At 43.7% G+C, this 13,947-nt stretch overlaps 2 protein-coding genes across 2 annotated transcripts in view; one reads left to right on the top strand and one right to left on the bottom strand.

Annotated features, from left to right (window-relative positions):
- Nucleotides 1–4,379, top strand: part of LOC124046311 (homeobox-containing protein 1-like) — a 30,196-nt gene extending 25,817 nt beyond the window's left edge. Inside the window, exons 9-11 of the mRNA XM_046366544.1 lie at nt 1,345–1,442; nt 2,096–2,173; nt 2,634–4,379. Coding sequence (XP_046222500.1) covers nt 1,345–1,442; nt 2,096–2,173; nt 2,634–2,990 — 533 coding nt within the window. The 3' untranslated portion in view covers nt 2,991–4,379. The remainder of the gene's footprint in view (nt 1–1,344; nt 1,443–2,095; nt 2,174–2,633) is intronic.
- A 4,761-nt stretch (nt 4,380–9,140) lies between these two features.
- The window catches only part of LOC124046310 (kinesin-like protein KIF13B), an 89,284-nt gene continuing 84,477 nt past the window's right edge, over nt 9,141–13,947 (bottom strand). The window contains 1 exon segment of the mRNA XM_046366543.1: nt 9,141–13,734. Coding sequence (XP_046222499.1) covers nt 13,526–13,734 — 209 coding nt within the window. The 3' untranslated portion in view covers nt 9,141–13,525.

Below are 13,947 nucleotides of genomic sequence, written 5' to 3'. Positions count from 1 at the left end.
GTGAGTGTGTATGGGAGTGAGTGAGTGAGTGAGTGTGTATGGGAGTGAGTGAGTGAGTGAGTGTGTATGGGAGTGAGTGAGTGAGTGAGTGTGTATGGGAGTGAGTGAGTGAGTGAGTGTGTATGGGAGTGAGTGAGTGAGTGAGTGTGTATGGGAGTGAGTGAGTGAGTGAGTGTGTATGGGAGTGAGTGAGTGTGTATGGGAGTGAGTGAGTGTGTATGGGAGTGAGTGTATGGGAGTGAGTATGGGAGTGAGTGTATGGGAGTGAGTGAGTGAGTGAGTGTGTATGGGAGTGAGTGAGTGAGTGAGTGTGTATGGGAGTGAGTGAGTGAGTGAGTGTGTATGGGAGTGAGTGAGTGAGTGAGTGTGTATGGGGAGTGAGTGAGTGAGTGAGTGAGTGTGTATGGGAGTGAGTGAGTGAGTGAGTGTGTATGGGAGTGAGTGAGTGAGTGAGTGAGTGTGTATGGGAGTGAGTGAGTGAGTGTGTATGGGAGTGAGTGAGTGAGTGAGTGAGTGAGTGAGTGAGTGAGTGTGTATGGGAGTGAGTGAGTGAGTGTGTATGGGAGTGAGTGAGTGAGTGTGTATGGGAGTGAGTGAGTGAGTGAGTGTGTGTGTATGGGAGTGAGTGAGTGAGTGAGTGTGTATGGGAGTGAGTGAGTGAGTGAGTGTGTATGGGAGTGAGTGAGTGAGTGAGTGAGTGTGTATGGGAGTGAGTGAGTGAGTGAGTGTGTATGGGAGTGAGTGAGTGAGTGAGTGTGTATGGGAGTGAGTGAGTGAGTGAGTGTGTATGGGAGTGAGTGAGTGAGTGAGTGTGTATGGGAGTGAGTGAGTGAGTGAGTGTGTATGGGAGTGAGTGAGTGAGTGTGTGTGGGGTGAGTGAGTGAGTGAGTGTGTATGGGAGTGAGGAGTGAGTGAGTGTGTATGGGAGTGAGTGAGTGAGTGAGTGAGTGTGTATGGGATGGGAGTGAGTGAGTGAGTGAGTGTGTATGGGAGTGAGTGTGAGTGAGTGTGTATGGGAGTGAGTGAGTGAGTGAGTGTGTATGGGAGTGAGTGAGTGAGTGAGTGTGTATGGGAGTGAGTATGGGAGTGTGGGAGTGAGTGAGTGTGTATGGGAGTGAGTGAGTGTGTATGGGAGTGAGTGAGTGTGTATGGGAGTGTGTGGGAGTGTGTGGGAGTGTGTGGGAGTGTGTGGGAGTGTGTGGGAGTGTGTGGGAGTGTGTGGGAGTGTGTGGGAGTGTGTGGGAGTGTGTGGGAGTGTGTGGGAGTGTGTGGGAGTGAGTGTGTGTGTGTGAGAGTGTGTGTACGGCTCAGATATGTTATGGAGAAGTTTGTATTTTTTCGAAGAAGAAGCAGCAATCCTGGAGAGTCATGGGATCGACGTCCAGAGTCCTGGAGGACACTCCAACGGCGATGACATTGAGGGGAATGACTTCCCTGACCAGGTAACCACCCCTAACAAGATGGAATGGTCCATTCTCTGCAAATCGTGTATCTGACAGCCAAGACATTCTACCTTTTTATAGGGGTGCTCTATCATACACATGAGAGAGATCATCCCTGAGAATGTGAAATGGTTTAGCCGAAATCCACAGCGGTCGTATTTGCGGTGTTAGAGGTGGAAATGCGTTAGACTGGTCAAATCCACTAGCGACTCTTGGCACTATACTTAAAGCAGACATTGTCATTGACTGCACGCATTAAGTAAAATCCCAGTTTGAACATTAGAATATGAGATGTAATCTACACCTAGATTAGGCTGATAGTAATCCTCATTATTTTTGTTGAATCATTTTCAATTTGAGCGTCATTATTTCTCTATATAGGATAGACCTTCTCGTTCTGAACTTCTAACGTGAGTGGGACGGGTGTGGCTTCATGACAATGATCAAGAGTAGCTGCGCACCAATTAGACAGCTCCAAAGCAGTTACACCTTCGAAATCACCAAAACATCAGCTATGCGGGTGTTGGCTATCGCCAGTTCACGCTTGATCTGATTAAATCTAGGCCCTAGTCTCATCCAGTTTGGATCTTGTAGTCAAGACCATTCTGCCTTCATACGGGTGGTTTCATATATTGCCTCTTGTTATCCTGCAGGGCTGTGAAGTCCCTCTGTTTGAGAAGAGGGCTGTTACCAGACCCTTCAGTCGACTAGATCTGTCCTCTCCCACACAGGTATGTATACTGTTATGAGACGTTGTATTGCATTGCATATCCATACTGTGCTCCATATTTGGTACAGAACTTTTTCTCTATACCAAATCTGTGAGATGGGTAGCTAACCAAGAAGTAGGGGGAAAGAACGCCTTATAATGTTCCTGTAATTGTCCATGCTAACCAGTTGACGTCCATAACCGAACAAGGGTGCATCTCAGTAAGTCTGAAGCGGATTCTCGATCTGAAAACACAGGATAGTGGAAAGCAACATCGTAGAATTTCTTTCAGGTCAGTGTGTAGGTCCGGGGTCTCAAACTCAAGTGTGGGCCAAATATGGTCCGTGAACCGATTTTTAATGCAGCCTGTGGTATTGCTTAGTAAATGCGCCCTGCAGTTGTCTCAGGGTTGAAGACCACAGCTTTAAACTAGTATGATTTGTAAACACGACCCTTGACTCCTCCCCCTCTTACGGTTGCAGGTGCCCACCCTGCTGCCCAGCTGGCTGGCGGCTTGGCCCGGCTCGGGCAGGGGGGGCTTGGCTGCCCAGAGGGCTAGCTCTCTGATTGGCCGCTCCTTGCTCTCTGGGTGGGGTCTCGCTCAGGGGGCGGGGATGGAAGGTTCCAGACTGACAGGTGTGTCCTGGTCTCCCCCTTCCCCCCAGGATGATGACTCCACCAATCACAGCAATGCCCTGGAGCACCAGGATCCCATCGCCCTTGCTGTGGAGATGGCGGCCGTCAATCACAGCATCCTCGCCCTGGCAACGCAGGCGGGGGGAGGATTGGCCCTGGGCGGGACAGGAAGTGACATCAAAACAGAGGTGCTGGACGACTAGGGATGAGAGAGACACATGTAATTCTGCATTCAGAATCAAATGGGAAGGTGGTAATTACCAGTTGTGAAGTCGCAAAAACGTGTTTGGATGCATTCACGCGCTTTGAACTCGTTGAGAAACGTACAGCTATAATGCTTGTAAACAAATTAGTGTTCAAAAAACATTAATATAACTATAAAAAGCAATGTTTTGTTGTTGCATTTAACTGCCAAAAATGCTGTTATCGAAGTCATTTCCTTAGGTGACGTCAGAGTTCAGGAATGATAGACGGGTTTCCCATTAGCAGCTACCAGTCAGTCGTATATGGTAAATACCACATTCCCACTTGGTTATGAACGCAACATATGATTGTGTGTGCGCACGAGCGTGCGTGCGTGCACGTGAGGATGAGGCTATAGTAGAGTAGGAAAAATATTTGTTGGGAGCAAGTAGAGCTTGTTGGAACATTATACTGTAAATGATGACCAAAAGTAATGCATAGGCTTAGAGACTGTCAAAGCTAAGGTAACAGGTCTCCCCTTACCTCTACCACCCCATTTCCTAACCCCTTTAGACTGTTCTAGAGGTATTGTGTTGGGAGGCCTGGCCCTAAAGTTGTCTATGAAACAGTCATACAGTGTATGTACAGTGTGTGAGGTATATTATGCTCTTGTCTGTGTGAGTCTAAAGAATCAGAATAGGTTATTATGGAAACCTGGACACCTCCCTCTAAGCATAGAGGACTCCTGCCTTGGCACCTTCTCCCCCAACGTGTGCAGTATGCTATTTGATTCCTTGACTCCTCGCTCACTCTGTCTTTCTTCTCCACCTCACCCAGACATATTCTCTTTCTATGTATAGTCTTCTCTTTGGCTTTGCCTCTTACACTCTGTTCGCCCCTCCCTTTCCCCTCTCATCTGTCTGCCCCTTTTCATTTGTCTCCATCGTCGCAGTATAAGGGAGAGAGAGGTGAGGGTTCTCAACAGGCCTCTGTAATCCCTAAAATGTATAAATATATCCCCTTGTTGTAGCACTACCTAAGCTGGGTAGGTTTTTAAAGCAAGTGAAAATCCGACATTCATTATATTATTGCTTGAGAGAGAGAGGACTCGTGCAAGCTAGTGAAAGGGGCCATACGTGGTTGTTATGGGGGGTAACTATAAGCATATTGAAGCTGTACCCAAACCATTTGTTTTTAGCTTTTAACCGTAGCTTAGTCTGTTCCCTTAAATTAAGGTGTCATAATCATGTTCCCCAGTTGAGAGAGAATGCGTTACTACACTGTTCAAAAAATAAAGGGAACACTTAAACAACACATTGTAACTCCAAGTCAATCACACTTCTGTGAAATCAAACTGTCCACTTAGGAAGCAACACTGATTGACAATACATTTCACATGCTGTTGTGCAAATGGAATAGACAACAGGTGGAAATTATAGGCAATTAGCAAGACACCCCCAATAAAGGTGTGGTTCTGCAGGTTTTGACCACAGACCACTTCTCAGTTCCTATGCTTCCTGGCTGATGTTTTGGTCACTTTTGAATGCTGGCGGTGCTTTCACTCTAGTGGTAGCATGAGACTGAGTCTACAACCCACACAAGTGGCTCAGGTAGTGCAGCTCATCCAGGATGGTACATCAATGCGAGCTGTGGCAAGGTTTGCTGTGTCTGTTAGCGTAGTGTCCAGAGCGTGGAGGAGCTACCAGGAGACAGGCCAGTACATCAGGAGACGTGGAGGAGGGCAACAACCCAGCAGCAGCACCGCTACCTCCGCCTTTGTGCAAGGAGGAGCACTGCCAGAGCCCTGCAAAATGACCTCCAGCAGGCCACAAATGTGCATGTGTCTGCTCAAACGGTCAGACACAGACTCCATGAGGGTGGTATGAGGGCCCGACGTCCACAGGTGGGGGTTGTGCTTATACAGGCCCAACACCGTGCAGGACGTTTGGCATTTGCCAGAGAACACCAAGATTGGAAAATTCGCCACTGGCACCCTGTGCTCTTCACAGATGAAAGCAGGTTCACACTGAGCACATGTGACAGACGTGACAGTCTGGAGATGCCGTGGAGAACGTTCTGCTGCCTGCAACATCCTCCAGCATGACCGGTTTGGCGGTGGGTCAGTCATGGTGTGGGGTGGCATTTCTTTGGGGGGCCGCACAGCCCTCCATGTGTTCGCCAGAGGTAGCCTGACTGCCATTAGGTACCGAGATGAGATCCTCAGACCCCTTGTGAGACCATATGTTGGTGCGGTTGGCCCTGGTTCCCTCCTAATGCAAGACAATGCTAGACCTTATGTGGCTGGAGTGTGTCAGCAGTTCCTGCAAGAGGAAGGCATTGATGCTATGGACAGGCCCGCCCGTTCCCCAGACCTGAATCCAATTGAGCACATCTGGGACATGATGTCTCGCTCCATCCACCAACGCCACGTTGTGCCACAGACTGTCCAGGAGTTGGTGGATGCTTTAGTCCAGGTCTGGGAGGAGATCCCTCAGGAGACCATCCGCCACCTCATCAGGAGCATGCCCAGGCGTTGTAGGGAGATCATACAGGCATGTGGAGGCCACACACTACTGAGCCTCATTTTGACTTGTTTTAAGGACATTACATCAAAGTTGGATCAGCCTGTAGTGTGGTTTTCCACTTTAATTTTGTGTGACTCCAAATCCAGACCTCCATGGGTTGATAATTTGTGTGTGATTTTGTTGTCAGCACATTCAACTATGTAAAGAAAAAAGTATTTAATAAGAATATTTCATTCATTCAGATCTACGATGTGTTATTTTAGTGTTCCCTTTATTTTTTTGAGCAGTGTATTTTAAGATTTCCAATGCACCCTTGATTGGCAATGTCCCTATCACAGGAGGCTGCTGAGGGGAGGAAGGCTCATAATAATGGCTGGAATGGAGTAAATTGAAAGGTATCAAACTCATGGACCATGTGTTTGGAACCATTCCGTTCCAGCCATTATTATGAGCCCATCCTCTCCAATTAAGGTGCCAGCGGCTGCCTGTGGTCCCTATTATTCTTAGTACTGGGAGTAATGCAAACACTTATTTTTCTATCCTTTATATGCCATGATGTCTTCAACACAAGCTGTTATCCAAGATACTTTCTTTTAAATTGTATTTTCTCTTTTAAAAATAAGTCACTTTATGGGAGTAGCTACTATGGGGCTTGAGATTCCTGCCCTCGTAGCTTATTGGTCGTTCTGAGTGATTGACAGACCAGGCAAGCAATAGGAAGAAGAGAGACTGATCTGTTGGCTGACACAGGTTCAAAAGGTAAGGGGTCAAGTGTTAGGTCTACCTTTCCTTATAAGCTAGGTTCCCCCACTCCCAGGTCGCTGCTTTTAATGTGAAATAAGTTATGTAGGTGAATAGCCTTTTTTTTTGTACCTTAAAAGGGGTAGTTCAAATTCAAATTGACCAGATTCAAACGTGATTTTGTTGTGTAGGTTCCTGTTATGATGAAATCAGCAGACCTCAATCCCAAACTACTGAGAAACTTTCTCCTTGCCAGTTCCACACAACAGTCATGGTGGGATATGGTCCCAGTTTATTGTTAGACCACTTCTGAGCAGGGTTTGGAACCAGTTCAGGGAACAGAAACAACAAACCGAATCAGAACGAAGGTGACCTATACTGTTATTTTAAAACCATGGGATTCGGCTAATAATGCTATTTTACGTTCCGTTCATTTTCTCTGTCGCGCAACAAACCGCCTATGCAAAGCACTCTCTGTCATTAAGGAACTTATTCCGGTGTCTGCCTCCCTGCCAGCTGAAAATCTTTGCCAGTGTGCGTGTAGGCTACCTGCCCCTCTCCATCCGAAGTATTGTTTACTGTAGCCTACTGACGTTACAAGTGTGATTCAGAAATTAGGGAGAGCTATTTGTAATTCGAGAAGAATGGATTAACCTGTTCAATGTTGGTTATCACGTTTCACATTGGATTTATTAACTACCAAAAGGTAAGATGTGTTTTTATTTTAATTCTGGTGCCGCTCTTCACACACAAGCTTGTTAGCTAGCTCTGGTCCAACATTAAGCCAACTCTTTGAAAATAAAAGTTCCTCCATAAATGCCACTCCTCCACATGTATAATTCTGTGGGCCTAATTCAGATAATGCATGTCATAAGATGCCCAGCGCTTCAAGCCATCCTCTCGCTCTCTCCCCCCACTCGATTTCAGAAGTTTTAAAAAAGAACAGAAAGGACATTAAAAAGTAACGTTTTTTCCCGTTCAAACCTCTGTGGGAACAGAGGAACGCAACAAAACATATGGTTCTGTTCAGAATTAAACTAATAAATAATTGGTTCCAACCCCTGTTTCTGAGGTATTGAGATGTTTGAAAAACGTTAGTGTCTCGTGACATACTGTTAGCTGACCAAGTTGCAGAGATGACTCACAATTGATGTTTGGGTGAACTGTCCCTTTTAGTAGGCCAATATATATTAAATGACAGCCAAGCTGACCTGATTCTGCTGCTTCCGAGGTTCCACTAACGCCTAGTGCTTTGTTCTGTATCAAATATGTATCTTACAAGATAAGACTGAGGCAGAAAAAAAACATTTTATTTTCGGTTTGTTACTTAAATCTTTCCATGTGTAAAACTCTGGCAAGCAGAAATGTATAGTATGAGATTAATCATTGAAATCATGTTTGTTTTTCGTTTTTCCATTTTGATATGCAGTGGGCCCGATTCAGACTTCGTAAATGTACGCCTTTCCTAAGCACTTCTCAGTAGTTAGTATTTAGACTTACCTTTTATGCAGGTGCATAAAGGGCTTTTCAGGCGTGGTTCCCTTGTGCACACTGAATACATTTAACTCAACTGCTGAAAACCCTCCCACTTTCTGGCCAGCTGATTTTCTCTTGGAGTTTTCAGTCAATAGGGTTTTCAGTACATTTATCTAAAGCCATAAATGTAAATTTGACACTCACTAGAACAGGGATGGGCAACTCCAGTCCTTGGGGGGGCATGATTGGTGTGACACTTAACACACCTGACTCCAATAATCAAGATCTTCAGTTTAGAATGCAATTAGTTTATTCAGCGTGTTGTGTTTGTTAGGCATGGGCCAAAAGTGACACCACTCCGGCCCCCGAGGACTGGAGTTGACCATCCCAGCACTAGAATATATGGATCGATGAAAGGCCATGTAAATACATGCATATTAATCTCATTTTCAGCACCAATCAGTAGATTTAAAAATACTCTGATCTTGTGTATTATTTAGGGTTAGGAGAGTATTTATAAATAATAAAACAGGTTTGGAGAGCCTTTAAGCATGATAGGTTGGTGAATCAAAAATAGTCGTAAATATTAATCCTGAAAGTTGCCATATTCAATTGTTCAATCCATTAAATATTGGAAAGTGTAGAATAGGGGGAATAAAGTTACATTTATGCACGCATAACTTGGGTCTGAGTCGGCCCCAAACTACCGTGTTTTTCATTGCCCTATTGTACTCTATCATCAAAGGCAAAACTTATCCTTCAGGTTTCTGAGCTCTTTACTAGTCTCTCGAGACTGTTTAATTATTGTTAACGCCATATCAAGTAGTGAGCTAGCACAAGATTTGGTTCTTTGGCATCACCCAGAATTTGATGAATCTGTCAAATCTACAAATTAAATTGGTACTGTATACAAAACCAGGTGAAAACATCTTTGCTAAAGGACTGCTACTCAATAATGACCATTAACCTCTGTGGGAGGGGTTTTGCCTTTAAAACTGTGAGGGAACAGCTATTGCCAGTCCTCATTCATACATAATGTGAATACATGAAATAACAAATATTCTAGAAGATGAAATGAATATAAATGATTGAAATCACTGTTGTATCAGATTGAAATAGTTAAACGAGTCCTGTTATCTTCTATTTCAGAATTTAGTGCCTTTTTTGGACAGTAGACTGTTCTGTAATTAATATGTAGAAATCTATATGCCTTTTGTTGCATTTGTTTGAAAAACATTTTGTTAACTTGTTTATTTTAGTATTGTATCTACTAAAGAATAAAGAAAGATGAACAATGGGTCTGTGTTTTGTGAGCAACTAAAGTCTAGCTCTCAATGTGTCAATTGGCATCAGGAGCTCAAATTAGCATTCTGCACTTAATGATGGAAGATTAGTCTCGTAAAAAAAACCCTGCAGATGATACAAATCTGTAAATCAATTAATTTATTTTTATTCTTTCCTTTACAGGGAGATAATTGTCCAGACAATAAGAAATGAAATTATAAATGCATTATAATAAATGATTATTCTTTGGATTTCAGCAGAGAATTAAATTAATCAAAATCCAAACTTGTGCCCAGATTTTTAAGTCTTTATATATACACATACATACATACACCCATTCGCTCCCACAGATATAGTGAAATAATACACTTCATGGCAACTGGCAGAACAGAATCAGATACGCAAATCATTGAGGACTATTATTGATAACTCAAGACTCCAGGACGAGGCACAGACCAGAGCTGGTCTCAGGTCAGTCAGTATGTCTAAAATGGCAACCTATTCTCTATGCACTACAGGAATATAATACTATAGGGTGCCATTTCAGAAGCAACCGTTGTAGAAGAAGAGTTGCACAAACAGTCTGAAGATCTGGCCCAATTCCATTTCTGTCCCTTACCGCTTTGGTGTTGAACACCTGAGCGATGGGAGCTCAGCACAGAAATAGAATGTGGCCGGTGAGAGTTGGGGGGTAAAGAGGCTCTACTCTAGTTGATGTCTGTGTTGGGGAAAACAGACAAGTTCCCCATTAGAATCCTCTACTGACATGACCTTCCATTGGCACATAAGCCAGCGCCCGACTTTGTACAGTGGTAGTTTTGTCTGTGGTCCACTGCTGGCTATGGACAAGCCACATGTAGTGTGAAGGAACAGTCTAATATTACACAGGTTTCTCCATGGCTGGAGTTGGAGGGTTTCTAGTTATGGAGTCTCGCATTGCAAGACTTGGTAGACTGGAGAAAGTTATTAAACCCAGAGAGTGACAGACAGATTGACGTGAAGACTGACTGAAGGCCACGTAAAGGCAGGTGTCATATTGCTCTGAGCCTGCGTTGCCATAGATAGAGATATATAGGATATGTATATATTGGAAAGGAAGATAAACAGATATACTCTTGGCCTTGCTTATTCTTTAAAACACAGAGCATGCCTTCCTTCTGTGGAATGATATGGTAACTATGGATATGGACTGTCTATACTTAAGGATAACAGTCAAACTCAATAGAAAACGTGGTTCTGAGCGCGTACAGTCAGAGCGCGTACATGATCAAGTAATTAAGTACTTATGACACGTGCTGGTCTGAACTAGGAAACTCCACTTCTCGTTAAAGAGCTAACAGTTGGAAATACAAACCGGTAAAAGCTACTGAATAATGAAATGGGTTTGAATCAGAGCTACTTGCGTGTCTCTGACTTCCTGATGAGAAAGAGTATGAGAAAAGAAAGAGCGAGGCACAGAAATAAAGAACTAGATAAGCCTGAAGTGATCTTAACCATTTTTTGGTCTCTGTGCAAAGAAGCATGGACACGACAAAACTGAGGCCAAATCAATCCGATACACTATGGCTGCGTTTACACAGGCAGCCGAATTCTGATCTTTTTCATTTTCTGAGCTGATCTGATTGGAGAAAAAAAAATAGAATGAAAAAGATTGGGCTGCCGGTCTAAACACAACCTACCTGCTCTCACAATCTTCATATAACACACATCTACTGTACGACACACGCACACCCTCAAACTCAATTCCATTCCTTATATTAGCACAATGATGATCACTCAGTTAAAAGCTTGACACCAACTCAACCATGACAAACAACTTTTTTTTAAACACCCTAGCTCTGCTAACAGCAATGTAATGGGTCTGAGTGAATCGGGTAAAGTACTTAAGGCAACCATGACAAATAAAACACTTGCTCATCCCTTCTACTAGACTATATCTCCCAACTGGCCAGTCATCGGCCCATTGACAACTCCTCCTTACTCGGTCCCATCTCAAGTGGTGTTTAAGGCTAAAAATCAAGACTATAATCAAGATTAACTCCCGATAAGGACTTATAATACCAATGATCAGATCACTTTACAGTTATATTACAGTTGCTATAGCAGCATCATTCCTCATAGAATTACTTGTGCAATCAATGTTTTTCAGTATAATTTAAAAGGCTTAGTCTTTTTCACATGATAAAGGCATATGTCAACCATTACAATATATATATGTCAAAGCAAATTTAGACCTTTCTTATTAAAGAAATGGCATAGCGTTGGGGCGACGGGGTATATCTTACAGATAGATCATTTATGTTGTGACTTCACGCCATGCTTGCTGAATGGACTAGTGTTAAAAGGTATAGTCATAACAAAATGACATTGTTCATAGACTGCTTAGAAGGTGAGGAAACAAGGTATGACAGCAATCCATGCTTTGGTTTAGTTTCCCTGGCACCGTTTCCACATGTTAGCATTTGTGGCACAAATTCCATTCAAGTCATGGGATTGATAAGAGCGTTTGTTGCGCATCATGTACAAAATGTTTTACAAGTGACTTCATTGAGTTTCACAAGCAATTGTAGATACTGATGATTTGGATATGTGCAAAGAATGCTAATATGGGATTAAAGCATGGGTTGTTGTCAAGCCTTGTCCATAGACTACAGGGTGAGGAAACCAATGTGTAATGTTGGAATTTGGGTGAAGTATCCCTTTAACACACATTGAGTCCTGTCAGAGCTTGTGACTCTGCTCACTAGGTGAGAGCGCACAGTTTATTTTAATGAAACTTCTGTCTAATGAAAATGATTTACGAGGGATCAATTAAACAAATTAAAACTCCATAGTGTCCCTCATTACACATCCTTCAACTCTCAACCTGGAATTTGCATTCAAACTAATTTGAAACTATATATTTTTTAAATGTAACAAAAAAACATGCTTCCACATTCTTGATTCCCTTCATCTCCCAAAGTCATAGAGTCAGTATGTACATTTCAGACCCCATTACAGATCTGATTCTAAAAATAACAGGTGAACGCGTAGAAGAGATGTTCCCCCAAACACAAAGACCAGCTTCCATCCAACTTCCGCTCCACACGTTACATGACGTTAAACATTGATACAACGTTACACAACACCAGCAGTACAGTCCAGCACACACACCATACATATATGCCACTGCTACTTCCTCAAACCGTTCTAAAACCATAGGCACCCATTTTTCTAACACAGATCACTAGAGATAAACTTCTACTGTGCAAAATCTCCTCCCTATGAGCAGAATATGTATTTTTGACCAATTTTGCACACTGGGCTTCTTCTCATAATGGAACCATCTTTCAACCTACTTCTCCACTTACAATTTAAAACCAGCGCCAATGACTGTTGCAGAAACCACGTCATCATAACAACGATGCTTCACCTTTCAGATTAGCCGAAAACATGCACACACACACACAGTTGTTTTGTCCACTGTACAACATTGCCATGGGTAAATTTGGCCTTTAAGAGCCAAACTTCTAAAATACACACACAGGCGCACCCACATACACGTTCATGTCCACTCTGCAGTCCCTGAGATCACCTTACACAAGGCTTTCTCATCAAAGTTCAACAGAGGGTGAAAATCTAATAAAACCCACTAACAAATATATTACAACGAAAAATAAACTCATCATGAAGGCACATTCTGGAAGAATCGATCATTTCAGATAAATGACTCCACATGTGGGAAACGGATATAGTAACTTTTTAGTAAATTAGTAAAAAGGGACAGTTCCATTGAAAAAGAGGTGTGTGTGTAAAATGGACAGTTCCATTGAAAAAGAGGGGTCGGGGTTCCAGTCCCAAGTCTGGTGGAATAGAGCCTCATTCGTTCAGAAGGATTCTCGAGGTGACCAGTTTGATGACATCAGAAAGAGTTCTCATTATTATGGATCCTGAACCTTGGCCCGAGAAGAAACATTCTCCATTGGTCGCCCCGTGATTCACTTCATACAGACAGCAGCACGCTGTGGAACCATTCAGGTGCTGTGCCCAATCCATGCCACAGGGGGCGCCACATCCAGATAGGGAGACAGCGCACCAGGAGCAGGTTGAGTAAAAGTCTTCCCTATTGAAATGAATCCAGACAGATCCCTATGGGTGTTTCCCTGTAGTGAGACAGAGGCATGGCCAGTCAAGCCAACACAGGATCAGCCTGTATTCATCAAATGTATTCATAAAGCCCTTTTTATATCAGCAGATGTCACAAACTGCTGATACAGAAACCCAGCATAGCATCTCTTGGCCAGGAGAGGGCACAGTACTGATGTAGTGTTGCCAAGCTGTGGGTGGATGGTGGGTAGGGGACAGGGACCGTTGTTACATTAGATGTGGTAGTATTGCATAGTTAGGGGGAAATTGATAGTAGTCTGAGGGAGACGGAGGCTTAGAAACAGGATAAAAAGAATGTGTGGGTTTTCTAGTTGATCCGAGCCAGGAGACAAAGTGGTGTGAGGATTAAAAGTCTCTCCCACCCAGGCCTGTTTCTCTCCAGTTCAACTGCTCCAGGACTTGCGGTTCTCCCCTCTCCTGTTAGTGGACTCTCCCCGTAAAACGGGTTGGTAGCACTCGCCACTGCGGCGATTCTCCAGGTTCCATTTGGTGGAATGGTCCCGTCTGAACACTCGGTCGGGACGCACCAGGACGCCGTAACCAGGGTTACAGCGGAAGTAGTGGTGCCCGCCTACGGAGCCGTCGTTCTTACCTGGAGAGAGGGGAAGGAAGGAGAAAGAGGAGGGAATAAGGGGTTAGACAAGGAAGAGAGTTTGTTTAGTACTTTGAATTTCCTAAACACTGCCTACTTTGATGTGTATGCATGCGGACAAGGACAGGGCCCTCTACGTTTTCAGGTTACTTCCTTAAATTCCATTGCTTATGATGTCATTATGTTAAGTCATGCGATTCCTTTGTGAACAGT

Source organism: Oncorhynchus gorbuscha, linkage group LG10, assembly GCF_021184085.1.
Source record: "Oncorhynchus gorbuscha isolate QuinsamMale2020 ecotype Even-year linkage group LG10, OgorEven_v1.0, whole genome shotgun sequence".
In the NCBI taxonomy this organism is placed as follows: Eukaryota; Metazoa; Chordata; class Actinopteri; order Salmoniformes; family Salmonidae; genus Oncorhynchus; species Oncorhynchus gorbuscha.
Note: the sequence above shows the minus strand (reverse complement) of the source record. Positions and strands in the feature narration are given on the sequence as shown.